Consider the following 21,853-nt stretch of genomic DNA (forward strand, 5'->3'; position numbering starts at 1 on the left):
AAAAAAAAGAATTATTATTAGTAATAATAATGATATGAAAATATTTTTTAGATTTATTTAGTTATTTATACATATGTGTTTGTGTGTGTGTGTTCATGTGCACATGAGTGCAGGTGCCCACAGACTCCAGAAGAAGCCATCTGATCTCTAGGAACTAGAGTTACAAACAGTTTTGATGTGCCCAGTGTGGGTTCTGGGATCTGAACTCAGGTCCTCTACAAGGACAGCAAGCATGTTCAACTGCTGAACCATTTCTCTAACCCCAATAATGTGAACATATTTTAAAATGAAGGCTTTTATGGAACATAAACAATCAAAGGCAGATTACTAGATTCTATTTTTGTATTCTAATCAGAAGAGAAGGGCTGGGCATGGCGGTTTATGCTACTAATCCCAGCATTCGGGAGACAGAAACAGGCAGATTCCATGAATTCAAGGCCACCCTGAGATACAGGAGACACAAAATACAAAAATCTTCTGCTGCTTTAATTTTTATCTGGTATTGAATCTTTAAATTTTTATATCTAATCTGTCCAAACTGTACTACAAATCTGAATCCCAAAGCAGCATATTTTAAAGAGAAAGTATATTTTTGCCAATACTCTGTGTTAAATATAGAAAATGGGAAGCAAGTATGCTTTAGTGAGGCAGAATGAATTTACTAAAACATATATTTGTCATTTGTTAATATAGTCTGTAAAACTTAATCTTATTTTCCTCTTAGAATGATAGCTCATCTAATCACGACAGCGATCCTCTAAAGTACGATACTGTTTCCCCAAATGAAAAGACAGAAGTTTAGGGAAGTTTAATGTCCCCAAGTTCCCAGTTTAGGAGAAACTGATGAACTAGGTCTGTAAAGGCAGAAAGGATTTATTTCATTTTATTCAGAGCTTCATTTATTCATTATTTCTTTAGAGCCTTCAGGCCAGTGTGGCGGAGAGGGCATGGCAGAGCAGACCTGCTATGTCGCTGCAGCCAGGAAGCAGGGTGGTGGAGGAGAAGAGGGAGAGAGAGAATATCTGTGGTAGCTGGCTTTCCCCCTCCTCTCTTTTTTATTTTTATTTTTTTTAAAATATTTATTTATTATGTGTACAATATTTTGTCTGTGTGTATGTCTGCAGGCCAGAAGAGGGCACCAGACCTCATTACAGATGGTTGTGAGCCGCCATGTGGTTGCTGGGAATTGAGCTCACGACCTTTGGAAGAACATTTATAATAATAAAATGGCATTTTATAATTATTTTAAAAGAAAAAATTTGAAACTTATTTCCTGCTGAGATTTGGTTTAGAGAGTAATGCGTTAGTCTGTAAAATGGAAAGAAGGCAAGACCGCCGGCCAGGTGTGGAATGAGGTACCAGGGTTTCTGAGTGCCTAGTGTGGCTCATGATCTTGGCAGAATTGAAATAAAACCTCATGTTTTCAGAGCACATGTAAATGAGGTGTGGTCTGGAGGTCAGGCAGGAATGGCTAGCCTGCTTCCCTGTGGACTCAGGTTCCAGGCAGATGACCAAGAACCACATCCCTGTGGAGCCGAGTGCCGCTGCCATTGAAGGGAATGACCCTCGCTCTGCTCTGACAACATCTTTGTTACTGGAGGGCAAGAGAAGATGATTGGCAAGAACTTAAGTGTCAAGTGTTATGTTTCTGTGTGGGATGGCATATTAATGTCCTTCTGCTGCCACACAAGAAACTTAACAAATTATGTTGTAATTAAAATTTAAAAAGCGTTTTATAGCTTCAGTATATCAACTTTGGGTTTCTTTTGAATTCTGCCTTACTGGTTTTGGTTCTGTCTTTCTCAAGATGGTTTTGAATTATAACTCAATCCTACTAATTATACCTTTACTAAAAGCTCGTAGTGTAGTAGTGAATCTGAGATAAAATTTTGCAATTGCTGAACTTTGAAGTACAGTTTCTCTAAGACTAACACTATATTTTAACTTAAGGTTAACTATATTAACTTGGATTCTTTGGTTGCAGATTCCTCTTTATATTGCTAGGTTGGAAAGGGAGCAGGTAATTTTGTCTCTGACCTATGTCAATGTTCTGTTTTCCCTTTAAGATGTAGTATGAATTTGACCTTCCTTTCTCTTTTTCCTCTCCCCTCCCTCACTCCATCCTGTGCTGCTTTCCTTCCCCACGTTGCCATTTTTAGCAGACTGTTTTTCTTTTTGGTGTTTTTTGTTGTTGTTGTTGTTGTTGTTTATTTTGAGACAGGGTTTCTCTACAGAGCCCTGGCTATCCTGGAATTTACTTGTAGAGTAGGCTGTTTTTTCCTTTTAAAAACACTTATTTTTGCCTTATGGTCATGATGCACTTGGGAGTTAGAGTCAGGTGGATCTCTGAGTTCGAGGCCAGCCTGGTCTACAGAATAAGTTCCAGGACAGCCAGGGCTACACAGAGAAACCCTGTCTTGAAAAACATAGTTTTTCCTCCCCCCTGCACTTACGTATATATGCGTACCGTGTGCAGAGGTCAGAAGAAGACATCGGATCCCCTGTAACTTAGTCACAGAGGGCTGTGAGCCAACCTTGTGGGTGCTGGGAACTGAACCTGGGCCCTTTGCAAATGCAGCGATTGCTTTAAGACACCGAGCCACTTCACTATTTCGTCTTTTCTTTTTTTTTTTTAAACTTCTTTTTTGTGAACGTTAATATTTGTGTGTGTTCAGGTAGACGTGGATGTTTGTGGAGACCAGAGGTTGACACTGTCTTCCTCACTTTCCTATATTGAGATGAGGTGTCTTAAAGGAGCCCCAGAGCTCAATGATTTGCCTAGCATAGCAAGCTAGCTTTTCCTGGGAATTCTGTGTGTCCACTTATTGCTTAGAACTCAGCCTGTGATAATAGGGCCCCCTCCCCTTTGTGAGTTTTTTGAGACAAAGTCCCACCCTATAGCTTAGGTTTCTTTGAGCTCATGTTAATCTTCCGGTCTCAGCTTCCTAAACGTTAGCATTATAAGCATGAGCTCCTATGTCCAACAAAAGAACCATTTAAAGAGGGAAAGTAATCATCGAATTTACTTGGTAATTTTATTGGAGGGTTTAACAAATAGCAAGTTACTTGAAATATCCCAGCATTTTACTATGTCACATCTCCTCCTGCATTGTGTCTGGAGGCAGTCTGCAGTATATTTATGTTGAGAGTGTGAGAGAGAGCTGCTGCGTCTTTTCCAGTCGCCAGAGTTGCTTCTGAAACACGCCTCGATCCTGTGCAGGTTTCTGCTTTACCTTGTACTGTTTTACCACATCTCATCTAAGCATCAGCTAGTGAACTGGTTAAAGTAAACTTTACCAGTGTAGCAAACTTTGAGGACTTTCTTGAGTTTAGAAATTTAAAAATACTTTTAGGATGAGTATTCTTTGTCAGAATCAAGTTTACAAAAGTAGCACTTTCGTTTTTGTGTTTTCTTTTCTTTCAACTTTTCAAAATGGGGGTTTTTCTGTGTATCTTTGGCTGTCCTGGAATTCTCTCTGTAGACCAAGTTGGCCTTGAACTTAAGAGATCTGCGCATCTCTGCCTCTGCCTCCTGAGTGCTGGAATTAGAAAAGTGCACCCATGTGTTTTGTTTTCTTTTGAGATCACATAAGAGAGTAAAAAGTTCTGTAGTCTCTGCTAAAACCTCTTTGTAGCTAGAAATTAGGCTGCTATTTATCTTGATTTTTTTTAAATGTTATGTTATTAAGAATTTTATGCCAGGTAGTGGTGGCATGTGCTTTTGATCCCAATGATCAATGTGAGTTCGAGGCCAGCCTGGTCTACAGAGCTAGTTCCAGGACAGCCAGGGCTATTTAGAGAGACGCTGTCTCCAAAAAAAGAAACCAGCCAATAAACAAACAAAGACCCTTCTGGGTGGTTTTCCTTCTGTGTTGGGTCTTTCAGGCTAAACTATTGCTGTGCTTTGTTCATGTTTTGCCGAAGAGTTTATATGGATGCAGCATCTTCTAGAAATAACAGCATTAAAGACCTATTGTCGGGGCTGGAGAGATGGCTCAGCGGTCAAGAGCACAGACTGACCTTCCCTGACTGATCTTCCAGAGGGCTTGGGTTCAGTTCCCAACACCCACATGGCAGCTCACAACTCTCTCTAATTCCAAGATCTAACACCCTCACACAGACATACTTGCAGACAAAACACCAATGCACATTTTTAAAAAAAGGGAGGATTTACTGTCTCTGTTTGCTCTTTTTTTTTTTTTTTTTTTGGTCAATGTGACACAAACTAAGAACTAGCTGGGCAGAAGGAGCCTCACCTGAAGAACTGCCTCCTGCCAGCTGGCCTGTGGGCATGCCTATGGGGGAGTTTTTCTGATTAGTGATTGGAGTGTGAGGACTCAGCCCACTGTGGGTGGTGTTAGCCCTGGCCAGGTGGTCCTGGCCTGTATGAGTAAGCTGGCTGATCAAGCCAGAATGCAGCATCCCTCCACAGTCCTCCCTCCACAGTCCACTTCAGTTCTGCTTCAAGCTCCTGCCCCAAATTCCTGTCTTGGCTTCTCTCCATGAATGGACTGTAACCTATAAGATATAAGAAGCCCTTTACACCCCCAAGTTGCTTTTGGTTGTGGTGTTTATCACAAGAGAGATTCAAGGTAGAATACTCTGGAAAGAGAGACTGGCCGTTGTGTTGATGTGGTTTTTCCAAAGGTCACTTATCTGATAGCCTCAGCTAGTCACCTTATAATGGAAACCTCAGTGGGGACGTATGAGGTATTTGAAGAACTAAATCGATTTTCATAAAAATTCATGCTCTGGAGGCTTTCCAGAGATGTGACTCAGTCTTTCTGTTCTTAGGACTTTCTCTTAATTTGGACACAATTTTAACATGGCTGGCTATTTGACTTCTCGGTTAATGGTAGATTAGTGTGTCAGAACAGGAGATGTTGCAAGCTGCTTGTTGACAGGAGTCCTTGATAGCAGCAGTGTGAGCTGACGGCTAGCGAACAAACAGAACTCTCAAAGGCAGACTTCAAGACTGGAAGAGCACCAGCCATTCCGAGAACCTCGTTCTCTCTCTAGGACATCAGTTCTGCATAGTAATTGAAGCCCACAGTGATGACTAAATTAATAAAGTTTAATTATGTTCTATAGATTTAAAAAAAAATCCCAAAAGAAGAACCTAATTATAAAGACTTCCACCGAGAATGGCTAAAATAACACATTTTTAGACTTGGAGAATGCAAAGTCATTCTATGAAAATGTTTGGGTGCTTTCTCAGTTCTTCCTCGGTCGACAGGCTGGAGATATTCTTCTCAGAAAGCCAGAGTATTAATACATCTAGGATGTACCTAGACATTTTTTAAGTACAAGCTTGAGTTCTACAGAGAAATATAGGACTTTTTTTTTGTTCTTAGAAGGAGATGAGTAAGAATCTGTTTATTTAAAAACTATCTTTGAATGAGTTGATCCAACGCTATTAGTCAGCATAGAAATGACTTAAATTAAAATCAAGTTGTTGAAAACAGCCTGTTCATGCTGAGTATCACCCCCTGATTCATGCAGTGTGACAGATACGTCTTAGAGAGTCATTGAAACTTAAAATAATTTCAAGAGGAAGGAGGGAGGGTTACCTTTTTAATTTTGAAAATCACATTGATGTGTCTCTCATTTTTTAGTGCACTTAAATTGAATTATAAAGGAAAGACACTTTCCTGTGGTTTGGGGAGAATTGATTTTACTGGGAAACAGGCTGTTTTCTAGCATATTCTTAAAACTTCAATGTTTGAATTTTTTTTCTGTCTGAAAGACTGTTCCAGGATTGCATTTTCTGAGAAAAGGCCATTATCCTTTGCTGTTTTTTCTTTCTTTCTTTCTTTCTTTCTTTCTTTCTTTCTTTCTTTCTTTCTTTCTTTCCTTCCTTCCTTCCTTCCTTCCTTCCTTCCTTCCTTCCTTCTTTCTTTCTTTCTTTCTTTTTCTTTCTTTTTTTTTTGTGGAGGGGAGGTGCGTTGTCTGTTTGGTTTTTGGTTTTTCAAGACAAGGTTTCTGAGTAGCTATGGAGCCAGTCCTGGAACTCACTCCGTGGACCAGTCTGGCTTTGAACTCACAGATATCCACCTGCCTCTGGAGTGCTGAGATTAAAGGCGTGTGCTACCACTGTGGTGTGTTTTTGTTTTTTCTTAATTCTAATCTATTTGGTAACTCTGACTTTACAATGTTAACTTCTAAAATACTCCATTCGTTTTACCACTCTAATGGCCCTTTTGTTTCCTTTCCTACCTTTCTGTTTGTAAAATGTTGGCCCTGGAAGAAAGTCTTGAGTTCAGTTAATGTAGGTGAAGCCCCACTTGGTGGAATCCTTTCTCTGGCCTCTGTCACACGTGTCCATTCATCTACTGACTGAATGTTTTTGTTGATAGTCAGGTCTCCGTGTCTGCTAGTTTTACAATTCAAGCATCTCCAAAAACTGGAAAAATAGCGCCTGTACTAAACTTTTTTCCTCATTACTCTAAACAGTATAGCATAGCAGCTGCTAGCATCACATTATGTGAGGTTCTGTGAGCTGACTATAGGTGAGTTAACACATGTAGGAGGGCTGGTGAGTGTGCAAAGCACTTGCTTTGCACGCCTGACAACCCAAGCTCCACAGTCCCAGAGTCCACAGTGGAAGGGGAGAACCCAACTTCTCAAAGTTGTCCTCTCACCTTCACCCACATACATTTTGAGACACATGCACCTTGCCCACTAACAGTAATAATGTAAAACTTTAGGAGGGCGTCTATAGGAATCATGAGAGACTTGAACATCTGTGGATTTTGGTTATCATTAGAGAATCCTAGATCCCATCTCCCATGGCTAACAATGGATGGCTACAATAAACTCAGTTCCTAAGCAGACCACTTAATTACTAAAAGTAGTTGACTATTAGGATATTTTTGTTTTTATGTAAGTAAAAACTGTCTTTATAATTTCCAGGAACTAGTGAATTCTTCCTGGAGGAATTACTTCTGTGTCACCTTTAAATTCTACTATTTTGTCTTTTTTTTTGGTAAATGCATTCTCTTTGAACCACCAGAACCGAATGGGAGTTTGAAGTCACAGCATAATTGCTGTGAACGGAGTTCTTTCCAGAGGCGCCGCCTTCTAGTTACTGGGTGCCTGTAACATTTTAACATTCGTAAAATGCATAGTGAATTGTCAAATAAGTTCCCTGTATCCACAGCCTTAGAAATGCAGCTGAAGAGCTCTGTCTTAGAGTTGTATTTCTCTTGTGCTCTGTTCATCAAGACTTCAGATGTTTTTCTTATGAACTCTTGTCATATTGGAGATGGTGAGGTGGGCAAGAGCCAGATCCTGTAAGGGGCTGTAGATTGAGCTAGAAGTGTAGACTCGACAAACATGATGGCCGTGGAGATGGACCACCTCTCTCTGTGTCCCCAGTGACATCCATGCAAGTAACAGAAGGGGCTGGGAAGGACAGGAAAACTACGGGGTGGCACTTAGGCGTATGGCTTGAATAATTACTTACTGAGCTAGGAAAAACAGGGAATTAAGTGCCTAACTTTCAGGTAGTTGTGAGATCTCCCTCTTCTAGTTTGCTTCCATTGCTGTATGTCTTTTGTTTGTTTTGGTTTGGGTTTGAGACAGCGTCTTTCACCGTGTGTATCCCAGGCTGAACTTGAACTCAGGTTCTCCTGCCTCAGCCTCTCATGTGCTGAGATGACAGGCCTGTGCCACTGCGCTCAGCATGCTGTGTCCTAAGTCATTATTAGCGTGGGCCAAGGGAAATACATTACAAAATGCATTTAGGATCCGACCCACAAGTTGCTTGTGTTGGAAGATTAGCACTGAACTGTGTGTGACCAAAGCCAGGGAGATAAGGGCAGCAGTGATTTTTTAAAGGTTTCAAGCTTCGCACATTCTCTACCCAGTATTAGTTTCAGCTTCCCTAGGGATTCCCATTGTGGGCATCCGCTGATAACCTGAATTTACACAGCTGTGTGTGGAGTTTCTCTTGGTCTCCACTTTGTTCACGTCCCCATTCAGAGATCTTCAGAGACTTCCCTGTTTTCAGAACAAACTGCTCAGCATAGCCAAGACTTTCCGCACCGTCCTCTCCTTGTGTCCCTGATCTCATAGAAAGGGAAATTTGTCCACATGTGTGGGTCTTCAGACTGGAGGCACAAGAAATGATGTGTTCATTTAACATAGTACCTACCGCCCTGGGGCAGAAACATCCAAGCAGCCACGTTTTTACAGACAATTACTAGCCTGAGAATTTACAATAGAGTTGCCACTTCCTGGTTTATTAAAAATTTTATTAAAGTACAGGTTGACTTTGAATTGAAGCTTTTAAAAAAAGGTTTTGAAAGGCCGGGCGGTGGTGGCGCAAGCCTTTAATTCCAGCACTTGGGAGGCAGAGGCAGGCGGATCTCTGTGAGTTCAAGACCAGCCTGGTCTACAAGAGCTAGTTCCAGGACAGGCTCCAAAACCACAGAGAAACCCTGTCTCGAAGAAACAAAAAACAAAACAAAACAAAACAAACAAAAAAAAAAAGGTTTTGAAGAGACTGCTTATCTGGGAAATGAAGATGTCTACAGGATGGTTGTAAGATAGCATGGTGAACATTAAGAATAATGTGTGTCGTCAAGTAGATAATAAATGCTTGCTGCTGCTATTACTTCAATTGAAATCTAATCTTAAATGATAGCTCTCTTCCAACTCTACTTCTTCCTACTTCCCTATTGTGATCTTATTCCAGCCAGTCTTGGGATCTTGCTGGTTCCTAAGGACTTATACGATTCTTACTAATTCCTCTGCCTGGAAGTCCATTTGTTCGTGCTCCTCAGGGTTTTTTCCTACTGACGTCTGGATTCATCCTTAACTTAAAAGCCACCTTCTTAGTGTCGCTTTTCTTGTCGCTCGAGTTGTGAGTTCTTAATTTAGAGTGTTCTCTGTTACTTTATAGTCCTGATTCCGCTCAAAACTCCTTGTCAGATTAAACAGTGTTTTACCGTTTAGTTTTGGTTCTTCATGCATTTCTTTCCTACCTTAGAACTGTGTATTCGGGACCCAAGCCAAAACCTCACACCTGATTAGCGCTCAGTAACCATGGGTAGGTAACTCTGTGAGCTATCTGAAAGAGTAAGGAGATAATTAAATGTGGACAGCAAAGAAAGCTTTTATAAATGCCACCAAATAGTATTGTTCTCATAACGTTTTCTACCTTCAAAGCATTAATGGAACACCAAATTTAAGAAAGATTTTAAAAAAAGAAAAAAAAAATGAAAGTCCTCATTTGGCCTTCTCAACCAGCTTAGTATGGGGCCACGACGATCTGATTTCCCTGAAGATAACAGACTCACACTGTTAGGACAAACGCGTCTTTGATTCCAGATGCCGTACATGTCTCAGGATTTGCAGGATTAAGATTGATTCTGAATGGGGGCTCATCACTTTGTCTTCAGTGTTGTACGGATTTTTTTTTTCCCTTTACAACAATCAAAAGAGCTCTTTGTGACATGAAGTAAATAGATACTTTCCTTCGGGCTTTGTGTCCAGGATGAGAACAGCGCCATTCAGCAGCGAGTCTGCAGAGGGTGTCCTGGTTCTGCTGCTGACTGTATCTTCCTTCACTATCCAACCTCTCGTCTGTAACCTGAAGAACCTGATTGCGTGTATCACTGAATTGCCAGGACAAGTTTGAGCTACTGAAAAATGATTATTTATTGATTATTATATTATTAATATTAAATTATTATATTATTGGTGGCCTGCTGGCACTGTTAGTCCCAGTACTCAGGAGAGGCTGGAGGATCAGGAAGGAGTTCAAGGTCAACCTTGGCTACCTACACAGTTTGAGGGTTGCCTGGGTTATATGAGACTTTGTCTCAAAAGGCCAAAAACAAATTATTTGCTTACTTGTTTAATTTTTTGTTTGTTTTTTAGAGATAGGATCTCTCTGTGTAGCCCTTGCAATCCTAGAACTTTATAGATCAGGCTGACCTCAAACTCTTGTCTGACCTACCTCTGTCTCCTGAGTGCTGGGATTAAAATTGTGGGCTACCATACCCCATTCTTTTTTTTTTTTTTTAATATGTTCAATTTTGTGGCAGAGTATATTGATTCTTTATTAATCGTTGTTATTTTTGCATGTTTTAATCATTGTGTTCTAATGGTAAGGAGATTTTATGAACGGGGAGAGATATCCAGAATGCTGAGTCTGGGCAAATGTCGTGTCTGCATGGGGAATGTGGCAGGGCCACGCTTCTGTGGTTAGAAAAATTCCAAGGCCTGATTTTGAGTTCTAAAGAATGTGAATGGCTCTGCTCGCGTGCTCAATAACATGGGGCTTTGTTTGCTTCTTGTATTAGCTTAGCAAGCATTTGTTGAGTAAAGCTTTCCCACCGTACATTTTCCTCTTCCTGGAAGTGGCTCTTTGCTGTTTGTTCGCTAGGCGTTTTGAAGTGCCTTCCTACAGTGACTGTTTGTGGGGTTAGTGCTTTGCTATTTAAAGTGTTCTCAGAGGGCCAGTAGCACAGGTATCAAACGTGATAGGAAGACAGACTCTCGGGCCATATTCCAAGTGGGCTGAACTCAAACCTGTATTTTAACAAGGTCACTAATTGATTCTGTGCAGGTTGAAGTTTAACAAGCACACAGATGACTGTTATTGTCTGTGCATGTGTAACAGAGTACTTACTCGGTACTTTCTGATATAGCGATATCCTTGAAAGATGATTCTGTCTTTAAGACCAGAAGAAGAAAAAGCCCTAAAACACAAGAATAAATACTCTGTCCACTAAAGTTCAGGACTATCAGAGGCTAAGTTGTTTTCATGCCTGCTGAGACTTTCCTGACAGGTTTGCAGTGTTTTGAAGATCTGTAGGAGAGAAGCTGGTGTACAGTCTTCTGCGTCAGGACATTTTAGCGCAGAGATGCCTTCTGTTCCCTTTTGGTCAGGCAGATGTGGAGCTAGCTGTGTGTGCAACCCACAGACAATAGCTTGTCATCATCAAGTTCCTTGCTTAGTTTTGCCAAGAGACTATCACGGTGCTCTCATTAATCTATCCAGATCCTTCCTTCCTTCCTTTGTTGGTTTCTTCGAGACAGGGTTTCTCTGTGGTAACAGCTCTGGCTGTCCTGGAACTCACTCTGTAGACGAAGCTGACCTCAAACTCATTGAGATCTGCCTGACTGTGCCTCCCAAGTGCTGGGATTAAAGGCGTGCTCCACCACCACCTGGCTCCAGGTTTTCTTTCTTGTGTTGTTTAACTACTTTGAAGTTTAAGGAAAAGTACTTTGGGATCTATGTGTTTTCTGTTCCTGATACTATTTTATTTCTCTTAAAGTACAGGTGTGCCTCAGGAGCAAATAAATAAATAAATAAATAAATCTGAGTGTTGATTGGCCAAGGCTTTGTGCAGTGTTTACAAAGACCACATTTTGTATTGTATTAGCTCAGAGTCATTTCAGTGGCTTAGTAAATGAGAATAGATTTTTGTCTTTAAATATCATAACTTTAAAAATACTATTAATGTTTAAAAATAGAGTTAGTGTTCTTCTAAGGGCTTTCTTTTTATGATTATGCCTTCATTTATTTCAGCACCATTTGTAGTAGCACAACCACTAGCTGTGTTGGCTTGGGCAAGTTTACTCTTTCCCAATCAAGTATTAGCCATTCCTGACCCAACCTACCGTCCAGGATGCTATGAGATAGACCACATTCAGGGTATTTCTTGAATTTAAATGTCCTCAATTACAAGATCAGATGATTCACGCCTTTTTGGGGGGATGGGGTTATTGAAAGACTTGAGGTAATGTAGGTAAGACAGCTAACATGACTCTGACACAGGAAACAGTACCCAGTGCAAGCACTAGCTGCTTCCCCTTTCCCTTGATCTCCTCCATGTGTGCACAGTTATTCTAGGTGTGGCTCTTGCTAAAACAAGATTCCCGTTGCATTCTTCTTCCATTGTATCAAAGCTGAATCTCTGAGAGAGTAAACTTCTTTATGACAGAGACCTTGTTTTGTTTACTGTGACATCTTTGGCGCTTAGCCTTAGTCCTGTACTGAGTGCTTGATGGATGAGTGAATATGCTTGAATAAATTTAGAGGGTGCCTTTGAAGTTTATAGACATCAGATGTACTCAGATAAAATTAAGTCATTAAAAAAATTTACTTGTCCAGTGAAATGGCTCAGTGGATAATGGCATCTGACTAGAGTTTAATCCCGGAAACCATGGCTGGAAGGAGAGAGCTGACTCCCACAAATTGCCCTCTGACATTCACAATAAAAAAAAAAAAAAAAAGAGCACACACTTTAATTCCAGCACTTGGGAGGCAGAGGGTCTCTGAGTTTGAGGCCAGTCTGGTCTATGTAGTGAGTTCTAGGACAGCCAAACCTACACAGTGAGACCCTGTCTCACAAAACACCAGCAACAACAAAAACAAACTAGCAAACAAAGAAAAAGAAAACCTAAACTTTCATTAAATAACTGTGAAGATGGGTCCATCAGAAAAGTGCCTGCTGCCCTACAAGCAAAAGAATCATAGTTCAGATCCCCAAAACCCAGGATAAAAGCTGAGCTCGATGTCACATTCCTGTAGTCCCTAGTACTGAGGAGACAGAGCTGTCAGTTCCCTGGAACTCACTCATCAAACAGCCAGCTTAACCAAATCAGTGGACTCCAGGTTCAGTGAGAGACCCTGTCTCAGAAACATAAAGTGGAGGACGATTGATGAAGATACCTAAAGTTGACCTCTGACCTCCCTTATACACATACACACACCCTCACATATATACACCACACACACAAACACTTGGTAGCTAGTCTACGCAGGTACTGTTCTAGCCATTGGGTGTGCAAGTGGTAAAATAGACTCAGGGGCTGTATAGTTGGTTCAGTGGTTAAGAGTATTGCTTCACTTGCAGAGCTCCTGAGTTTGATGTGCAGCACCCACACTGGAAGGGCTTAAAACTGACAACTGCCTGTAACTATCACTCCGGGAGATCTGATCCCCTGCCTGGCTCCCTTGGGCACCTGCGCACACACATGTATATTGACACATACAGAGACTAAAGATAGAATGGATCTGTTTAAAAAAAAAAAAAAGACCTACGGTCTTATCCTCACGAGATCCTGTGTTTTCTATGGAGAGAGGGTTATATGGAGGAAGGGCAGTAAGTGCATCTACAAGGCTGTGGTGTGGCAGGGCTGGGAGGCTGTGTTTGGGAATGAGGGCTGCCACTTTAGTTGGAGGCCTCTCTCAGAGACTTGACCTCTGAACTGCAGCAGCAGTGGCAATGCCCTTTGATTCTTATCGTGAGGCTTGAGTAGCAGTGCTGGAGCTTCGACATCAAAAGGCTAGAGACCATCAAGTTTCAAATATGTGAATCAACACTGGCTTCCTGACACTTCCCCCGCAGCGCTTCTCTGACTTCTCACCCCCAGTATAATGGTTTTACTTCCTACTTTCAAGATTGCTGAGCATTCAAAATCATGTTTCTCAGAAGAAAAGTTGTTTTGAAGAGCTTAAAATCAGATGCCTCTGAAAGAGGTTGGAGTTTGGTATTGCATCCTGAAACCTAAAGGGCATCTTTTGTGTGGTTGTTTGGGCTGCATACTTATTCTTGCTGTTGTCAACTCTGCTAGAAAATGATCAGAATTCTGCATTTGCTCCTCCTAATGGAGAAATCTTCATGCTAAGAAATGTGAGGAGGGAAAACAAAAGAGATTTGCGGAACTTAATAATCCAGTCATCTCTGGAGTATGGGATTCCTGCAAATCTTGCATTTTCGATTCACCCTGTGAAAGGACAGTATCCAGATAAGGCCCTGTTTTAGGGAGCATGAAGGCATATTTGCTCTGTACAGCTCTGAGCCTTGAATTTAACTGTGGTATGTTTCATTACGTGGCCTTGGTAGATACTATTTTAAGCTAGTCTTTCATAACTTAAGGCATTAATAATTTATCCAGGATGTATAGGTAAAATATTTTTGTGCTTTAATGTAAGGTCTTCTGTTTAATGGATTGGAAGTCTGTTGGTGATCAAATCCAAATATATTAGTCTTTTGAGGTTTTTGGGTTTGGCCTTTAGCAAGGTGTTTTGCTTATAACAGTCCCACCCCCCTCTTCCTTTTAATAGGGACATCATGACAACAGAGAAGAGCTTGGTGGTTGAAGCTGAGGATTCTCAGCACCAGCAACAGAAGGAAGAAGGTGAGGGAGCCACAAACTCAGGCCAACAAGAAACTCAGCTGGAAGAGGCTTCCCAGCCGGCAGCTGAGGGCGCTAATCAGTGTGAGCCGAAGCTGAGAGCATCCAATGGGGACACTCCGACGCATGAAGACTTGACCAAGAACAAGGAACGGACGTCAGAAGGCAGAGGCCTGTCACGACTGCTCTCCTCGTTGCTCAAAAGGCCCAAGTCTCAGGTTTCTGAAGAAGAAGGCAGAGAAGTAGAGTCAGATAAAGAAAAAGGTGAAGGCGGTCCAAAGGAGACAGACTTTGGAACCAGCCTTGATGAAGACATCATTCTAAAGGCCCCTATTGCAGCTCCTGAGCCTGAACTCAAAACAGACCCATCTTTGGATCTTCATTCACTAAGCAGTATAGAGACACAGGTAAGGCGTTCGCCTGTGGGGGGAGAGTATAATGAAGATACATTATATCTGTACTTTTCATAGAAGAGTATAATGAAGATACATTATATCTGTACTTTTCATAGAAGAGTATAATGAAGATACATTATATCTGTACTTTTCATAGAAGAACATTTGCTATTATTTTTTTATGAGTCAGTTGACTTAGGCATTGATAGCGATAAATAGCATAAGGAGTTTCTGCTCTAAAGAAATTAATGTAATCAGTTGAAACATGACTTTAAAAAAATATGCTCTATAAATCAAAGAAATGAAGGAACTATCAGATGAGTTTATTCAGTCCGTGTTATCATCTTGCTGTGACAACAGAACAGATTAGAGTTTTAATGAGAGAGCAAGGAAGAAGTGAGGTGGTTCCGAGTTCATTTTGGTGGAATTAGGGATGGGATAGTTACCAGCCAGTGTGGCCCTTTTGTGAAAAATCTTCGTTAATTCATGTGATCAACCTGAGCCACGCCTGCCCTAGTTGGGCTCTATGCTAGGGAGCGTGTCACTGCAATGTTAATTACGTTCCATGTGTAATGGTTTTACATTTTTTAAATCACATTTATTTATTTATTTGTGCATGTGCGTATGTGCATGTTTGAACATGCGTGTATCATAGTGTACATATGGAGACCAGAGGACAACTCTGGGAAGTCAGTCTCTTTTTTTTCCACAGTGTGGCCTTCAGGAATCAAACTCAAGTAGCCAGGCCTGGCAGCACTTGCTGCTTCCTGATAAACCATCTCATTGGCCCCTCCTGTAGTGTGTGTTCATGCAGGGCTTTAACCTTGCCACAGTGTAATTAAACATGAGTTGTTCTTTTCTCCAAAAAAATACATAAAAGCACAACTAGCTTAATTCAGACTGTCTTCTGGGAATCTTACTTGTTTATAGCCTTGCTGCTTACAAAGAGTTATTTTCAGATTTTACTTCTGTAGCTTTTGAACATTGTCTGGATTGTTCAGTCCTGTGTGTGCTTCTGTGAAAGGTCTAAAGAGGTATATAGTTTCATTAGGATTTTCTAAAATTATTACATGTGTTTCTGGAAATATTACTTGTGTGTTCAGGGTGTCAAAGGCTGACTTTAGGATGAAATCATAATAGGTGCTCGCTGTTAGTGAAACAATGTTAAAAACTATACCCCGGGTTGGATAGGAGACTCAGTGGGTAAGAAGGCTTGCTGCACAAGCCTGGTGACCTAATTCAAATCCCTAGAACCCCCATGAAACGATGAATGTGGTAGCACAGATCTGTAATCCCGGAATTCCTTTGGAAAGATGAGGGCGGAGACAGGAGTGTAGCATAAATTCTAATTGTTCTTAATAATCAAAACTACATACCAGCCTGTCAGCCACCTCCTGAATCTAATACAGCAGGCAAGCAATTCAATCTTTTTCTTTCTTTCTTTCTTTCTTTCTTTCTTTCTTTCTTTCTTTCTTCCTTCCTTCCTTCCTTCCTTCCTTCCTTCCTTTCTTTCTTTCTTTTTTTTAATAAATGCCAACCATGTATTGTTTTGGAAGAAAAAAATTCATAGAATTTAGTTAAAACTCATTTCAATAATGTGTTGAAAGAAAGAAAATAATCCAGTATGACTTCTGATCCCAGCACTTAGTAGACTGAGGCAGGAGAACTACAGGTTTGAGGCTAGTTAGCTGTCTTTGATAATAATAACCCAAAAATGTAAGAAAATATATGCTAAACTTGTTAATGTAGACCAGGCTGGCCTCAAACTCACAGAGATCTGCCTGTCTCTAGCTCCTGAGTTCTGGGATTAAAGATGTGTGCCACCACCTTCCAGCTTCTGTTTGTGTTTTTATTGGTGGGGTTCTGCTTACTGTAGGTAGGAGTGTGTAACCTGTTTTGTGAATGTCTTTTCACTGACTTGGTGTGGTGGATGTGCAGCCAGCTCAGGAAGAACACAGAGAGGATCCGGAGTCTGAAACGAGGGAAGAAGGTATTGAAGAGTGCTCCAGGGCAGGCGTGAAGGAGGACCCCGAGTCAAAAGCGGAGAGAGAACCCGAGGCTTCGCAGAAGCCAGTCAGGAGGCACCGAGACATGCACTGCAAGGTCTCTCTGTTGGACGACACAATTTTTGAGTGTGTGGTGGAGGTGAGTGTGTTTTAATCCCAGAGTCAGAGCTACAATCGTGTGGCGTGTGGGGCTAGTAAAGATAAGGCCCACTCTGAGGACCATTCTGTGGACAGAAATGTTAACAGTGGCATTCTGGAGATGAAGTGGTAGAAAAATTTCCTCCTCCCTGAATCTGTCAAGGTCTTGAGATTTAAGCATGTGGTTACTTTTATAACTTTAGAATCATTTTGTTTTTCAAAAGATTGTGTGTGTGTGTGTGTGTGTGTGTGTGTGTGTGTGTGTGTGTGTAGTATTTCTCTATGACCAGATTTCCCAAGGTAGGCTGAATTTCTGATACTAGGTCCAGCTATCCCCATAATTATGTTTGGAAATGAAATCTCTAGATGTCTCAGGATAAAAGCACCTGCAATTCAATTGTAAGTTCAAATCCCTAGAACCCACACAAAGCTGGCTGCATTAGAATCTGTTATTCTTGTCTTCCTGCAGTGAGGTGTGTACAGAGACAGGAGAATTCCTTCAAGTTCGTGGGCAGGTAGCCTGGTGTGGGCAGAGACAAAATGAGAGATGTTTCAAATAAGGTACAAGGCAAGGGACTGACACCTGAGGTTGTTTTCTGAGCTCCACATGCATGCCATGGAACTCAAACACCATATATACATGTTATATACACACACGGGGTGGGGGCAAATAATTAACGTAGAAAGTAGTTATGAGGCTGGAGAGATAGCTCAGAGCACTTGCTGCTCTTGACGTTGCAGAGGACTGAGTTTGGTTCCCAGTACTCACAACTTTCTATAACTCCTGTTCTGGGGATTGGGCACCCGCTTACAGCCTCCTCAGGCACCTGCAAACATGTGGTGTACACAGTTTCATGTATACACAAACACACATACACACACACAAACACACGCACAGCTCCTGTTTAACATTTCTGTTCCCCCTGATCTAAGCCTCAATCAATCTGATATATTTTTAGTCCCATGAACTAGACTATAGAAATATAAATCATATGCCATTTCTTTTTTTTTCCCAGTTAGAGGGAGACTGAAATATAATGCCACATCATAAAATCTCTAATGTTTTATGAAAGAATCAGTAATTGAATCAGGATTTAACAAATGTCAGTTATTCAGCTTCTTTCTTTGTTCCTTCAGGATGAACTAAAGCATCTGTTAACAGTTGCTTTAACTTGCCAGTAGTTGCCAGTTGTGTTGTGGTTGCTATATGCACAATTATTGCAAGTACTAGTAGCTTTTATGGACAAAACATGTCATTCATGTGCTTGAGTTTTATTATTACTGATCAGATTTTGTACAATTATAAATGTATCCAACCACAAGCATTTTAAAGTATTATGTATAGAGTGTGTGTGTGTTTGTGTTTGTGTGTGTGTGTGTGTGTGTGTGTGTATTCTATATATAATACTGTTGTTTTTGAGACAGGGTTCTCTGTGTAGCCCTGGCTGTTCTAGAATTTTATTTGTCCAGGCTGGCCTCGAACTAACAGAGATCCGCCTGCCTCTGCCTCCCGAGTGCTGGGGTTAAAGGCGTGTGCCACCACTGTCCAACTATATTTTTAATTTTGTAGTTGTTGTTGAGATGGAGAGTCATGTAGTTCGGGCTGGTCTTGTCATGTAGCCTAGGATGATCTTGAATCCCTGAATCTCCTGCCTGTGTTACCCAAGTGCAAGGATTACAGGCGTGTGCCACTATGCCTGATTCGAACTGTTACTTCTATGACAAGAAAATATAAATATTTGTTCTGATATGGGTTACTGAGGGTAATAAACAGCCAGAAGTTTTCAACAAATAAGTTTTAGCGATAAACTTTTTGATTGTTAGAACTCCTGGATTTGGGAATTATGAATGAAAGTGTTTAGGGACTTGTACCTGAATTCTCAAATTATTGACCCTCATTTAGAGTGAAATCAGAAAAAAGGTTAAATTTAATGTTATATAATGAGTTAACACTAAATGAACAATTATGCAAATTATTAAGTTATTTAAAATAACACATTAACAGGAGACTGTGTCAACTGTATATACTAAAAATATCTGTGTAGCTAGGGCATGGCTCAATATAGTGCATGTTCCTGACACCCGAAAGGCTCTGGGTTCATACCTGGAACTGGGAAGGAAAGATATGTAAATTTTGAAGTATTTTTATATGTATTTCTCAGAAGGCATTAACCTGTTTCTGGTTTTTTAGTAAATGGGTATAAAAATTCTTATTTTACAGTTGAAGGGCTAGTGATAATTGAATGACACAGCTGGATAGCTGGTAAATAGAGGAGCCAGGTTGTTGTTTTGGCTTTAATTCACAGCCTGTAAATTACGGCATGCTTCCTTTAGAGCTTAAGTGCCAGCTTTAGAAGTGGTTTGACTTTGTAAGAAAATGATTTGTAACACTGCTGAGTAACCACTATAACATCTAGTGTCTGTAGGCTGTTTGTTTTCTACCCCTCAGAAAGGGGTTTTAGGGAGCTCGGGTATAGCTCATTCTTAGTGAAACTTACTTTGAAAATAATTTCCACAGCCACATTATCATCTGTTTTGAAAGGTTGAGTTAGTAATTTAGTTGATCGTGGTAACTCGTAGTGACCAGTAGCGTGGCTCAGGAAATGCTGCACAAAAAAATTATTAGCGAATGAGAATGAATGAATGTGCTTAGCTGGGTGTGGCAGGACATGCCTGTAGTCCTGGCACCTAGAATCGAAGGCAGACCCAGGTGGTGGTGGTGCACGCCTTTAGTCCCAGTACTTGGGAGGCAGAGGCACACGGATCTCTGTGAGTTGTGAGTTCCAGGACAGCTAGAGCTACACACCCTCTCTTAAAAAACAAAAAACAAACAAACAAACAAAAAAAACCAACCAACCAACAAACAAACAAAAAATCCACCCAAACAGACAAACAAACAAAAAAGAATCTAAGATAGGAGGATCACAGAATAAGACCCTGGTTTAGGGGTGTGATTTTTTTTTTTAATGGAAGTGGAGAAAGAGGGTAGGTGGGATTTTACTTAGCATTGTGGCTATTTCCAAAGTGCTGTAATAATATGTTCTGTTTATAAGCTGACATATCCAGGAAGAGGGGGGTTTTATAAATCATGTTCTATTTAGATTGAGAATGTATTAATTACCAAAGGTAAAAAAGGAAATTGGAAAAGAACATTTTTTGAAAAAATTTGGTGATGAATACAGGAATAAGAACCCTTAATTAATGTTTGTGTATCTTCACAGAAACATGCTAAGGGACAGGATTTGCTTAAGCGAGTTTGTGAGCACCTCAATCTGTTGGAGGAAGACTACTTTGGTTTGGCTATTTGGGATAGTGCAACCTCTAAGGTAAGGAGACTGCAATATAAGCAGCTGGCAATTTCAGTTCTCATAATGGTAACAATGTCTGTGCCTGCTGCTCTCTTGTTGGTAACAGTGTCTGCCTGCCTATTGTCATGTTGGTAACTGTTGAAATAGGAGCGGCGGGGCTTCGTCCCCAACACCCCGGCCGCTTGGCTAGCTCATGCCCGAAATAACAACACACAAACTGTATTCATTTAAGAACTGCTTGGCCCATGAACTCTAACCCTTACAGGCTAATTCTCACACCTGGACTAGCCCATTTCTAATGATGTGTGTAAGCACCCCAAGGTGCGCTTACCGGGAAGAGTCTAGCCTCCATCCATCCTGGTGTCTCTGCTCCAGAGAGCAGAGCTGTCGGTCCCTCTGGAAGCAGAGCAGAGTCTGACCTCACTTCCTCTTCCGCCCAGCATCCTATTCTGTTTATTCCACCCACCTATGTTCTAAGCTATGAGGCCAAGCAGTTGGCTTATTATAATTAACCAATTACCTTCCTCCATCAGGTAACAATGTTTATAAGTGCTTCTCTAAGACACTGGTAAATTTTGTCTCAAATTTTCTTTCTTTTTCTTTTTTGAAGAGATTTTTCTTTTTAAAAGAGGTTTTCTTTCTTTTCCATTTTAAAGAGAGAACATTACAAATGTGCTTTTTTCATCATCAAGAGAAAATGCCTCCCATGCTTATTCCTACAATTTTAATGATAAGAAAATTGAAGCTCAGCACAATTATCCATATCAAAGTTGTACAGCTAATGAGTGGTGGAAAAGTTAAGATACCTGACCCCTATCCTTCACTGACTACAGTATTTGTTCTCAATTACAGCCTCTGTCTACCGTCACGCTCCCTATAATTAATGCTATTCCTTTATTTTAGACCCTTCAGTGATACAGGAATGACCTTAATTATAGGAAATGCAACGGTAGACAGAGACTATAATTGAGAACAAATGCTGCTTTATTTTAAACCCTTCAGTGGCCAAGTGGTGGCATGCGCCTTTAATCCCAGCACTTAGGAGGCAAAGGCAGGCGGATCTCCGTGAGTTGGATGGCAATTTGATCTAGAGTGAGTTCCAGGACAAGCTCCAAAGCTACACAGAGAAACCCTCTCTCAAAAAAAAGCAAAACAAAACAAAAAAGTTATAAATTACATGAATTTATTTTGTGGGGGGTGCGGTGGTCAGAGGATAACTTTTGTGAATTGGTTTTCTCCTTTTACCACAAGAGTTTGGGGGATTCGACTCAGGCTTGGCAGTGGTGCTTTTACCTGCTGAGCCATCTTACATCATAAGCAACTACTGGTTCTGAAAGATCGATCGCTCAGACTTTGAAGCTCCAACGTGATTGACACAAATCTGGATTTGCTTTCTCAGTGTCAGCTTGGTAGGGATTTTGGCCCCAGTCTTATACTTGCTTGGGATTTCTGGAAGGAAGAGCTGGGAAGTCTCCTAAAACAGTGGAGAATATAGAGCACTCTGCTGTGGGAGCAGACACCCTCTCCAATGCGATAGAAAGTTGCCATTAGTAAGCATTTGGGTTGCATATAAACTGAGGGTTTTCAGAGGTCCCACTAGACTTAGCATTGGTGTTTAATTCCCTTGCCTTTGGACCAAAGGGGAAGCAAAGAAAAAAAACATTCAGATACTTCCTTTACGACAAGGCTCAAACATGTATGTGCTTCATTTTTATGTGTGTGTCTATGCAAGTGTGTACGTATGTATGCATGTGTATAGAGGCCAGGAGGTTGACACTGGGTATCTTCCTCTTTTGCTGTTTACCTTGTTTTTGAGACAGGGGCTCTCAGTGGAGGTGGAGCCCCTGTC

At 40.9% G+C, this 21,853-nt stretch overlaps 1 protein-coding gene across 10 annotated transcripts in view; it reads left to right on the forward strand.

Moving 5' to 3' along the window:
• Epb41 (erythrocyte membrane protein band 4.1) overlaps positions 1-21,853 on the forward strand; it is a 146,966-nt gene that overhangs the window by 54,334 nt on the left and 70,779 nt on the right. For 9 of the 10 annotated variants that reach the window (XM_050151278.1, XM_050151327.1, XM_050151291.1 and 6 more), the window contains exons 2-4: positions 14,087-14,564; positions 16,491-16,697; positions 19,918-20,022. In XM_050151278.1, coding sequence (XP_050007235.1) covers positions 14,094-14,564; positions 16,491-16,697; positions 19,918-20,022 — 783 coding nt within the window. In that variant the 5' untranslated portion in view covers positions 14,087-14,093. The remainder of the gene's footprint in view (positions 1-14,086; positions 14,565-16,490; positions 16,698-19,917; positions 20,023-21,853) is intronic. The other variant, XM_050151299.1, reaches the window with a different exon arrangement.

This window comes from Alexandromys fortis, unplaced genomic scaffold, assembly GCF_014885135.2.
Source record: "Alexandromys fortis isolate MF-2015 unplaced genomic scaffold, M_Fortis_MF-2015_v1.1 scaffold_26, whole genome shotgun sequence".
Taxonomy (NCBI): Eukaryota; Metazoa; Chordata; class Mammalia; order Rodentia; family Cricetidae; genus Alexandromys; species Alexandromys fortis.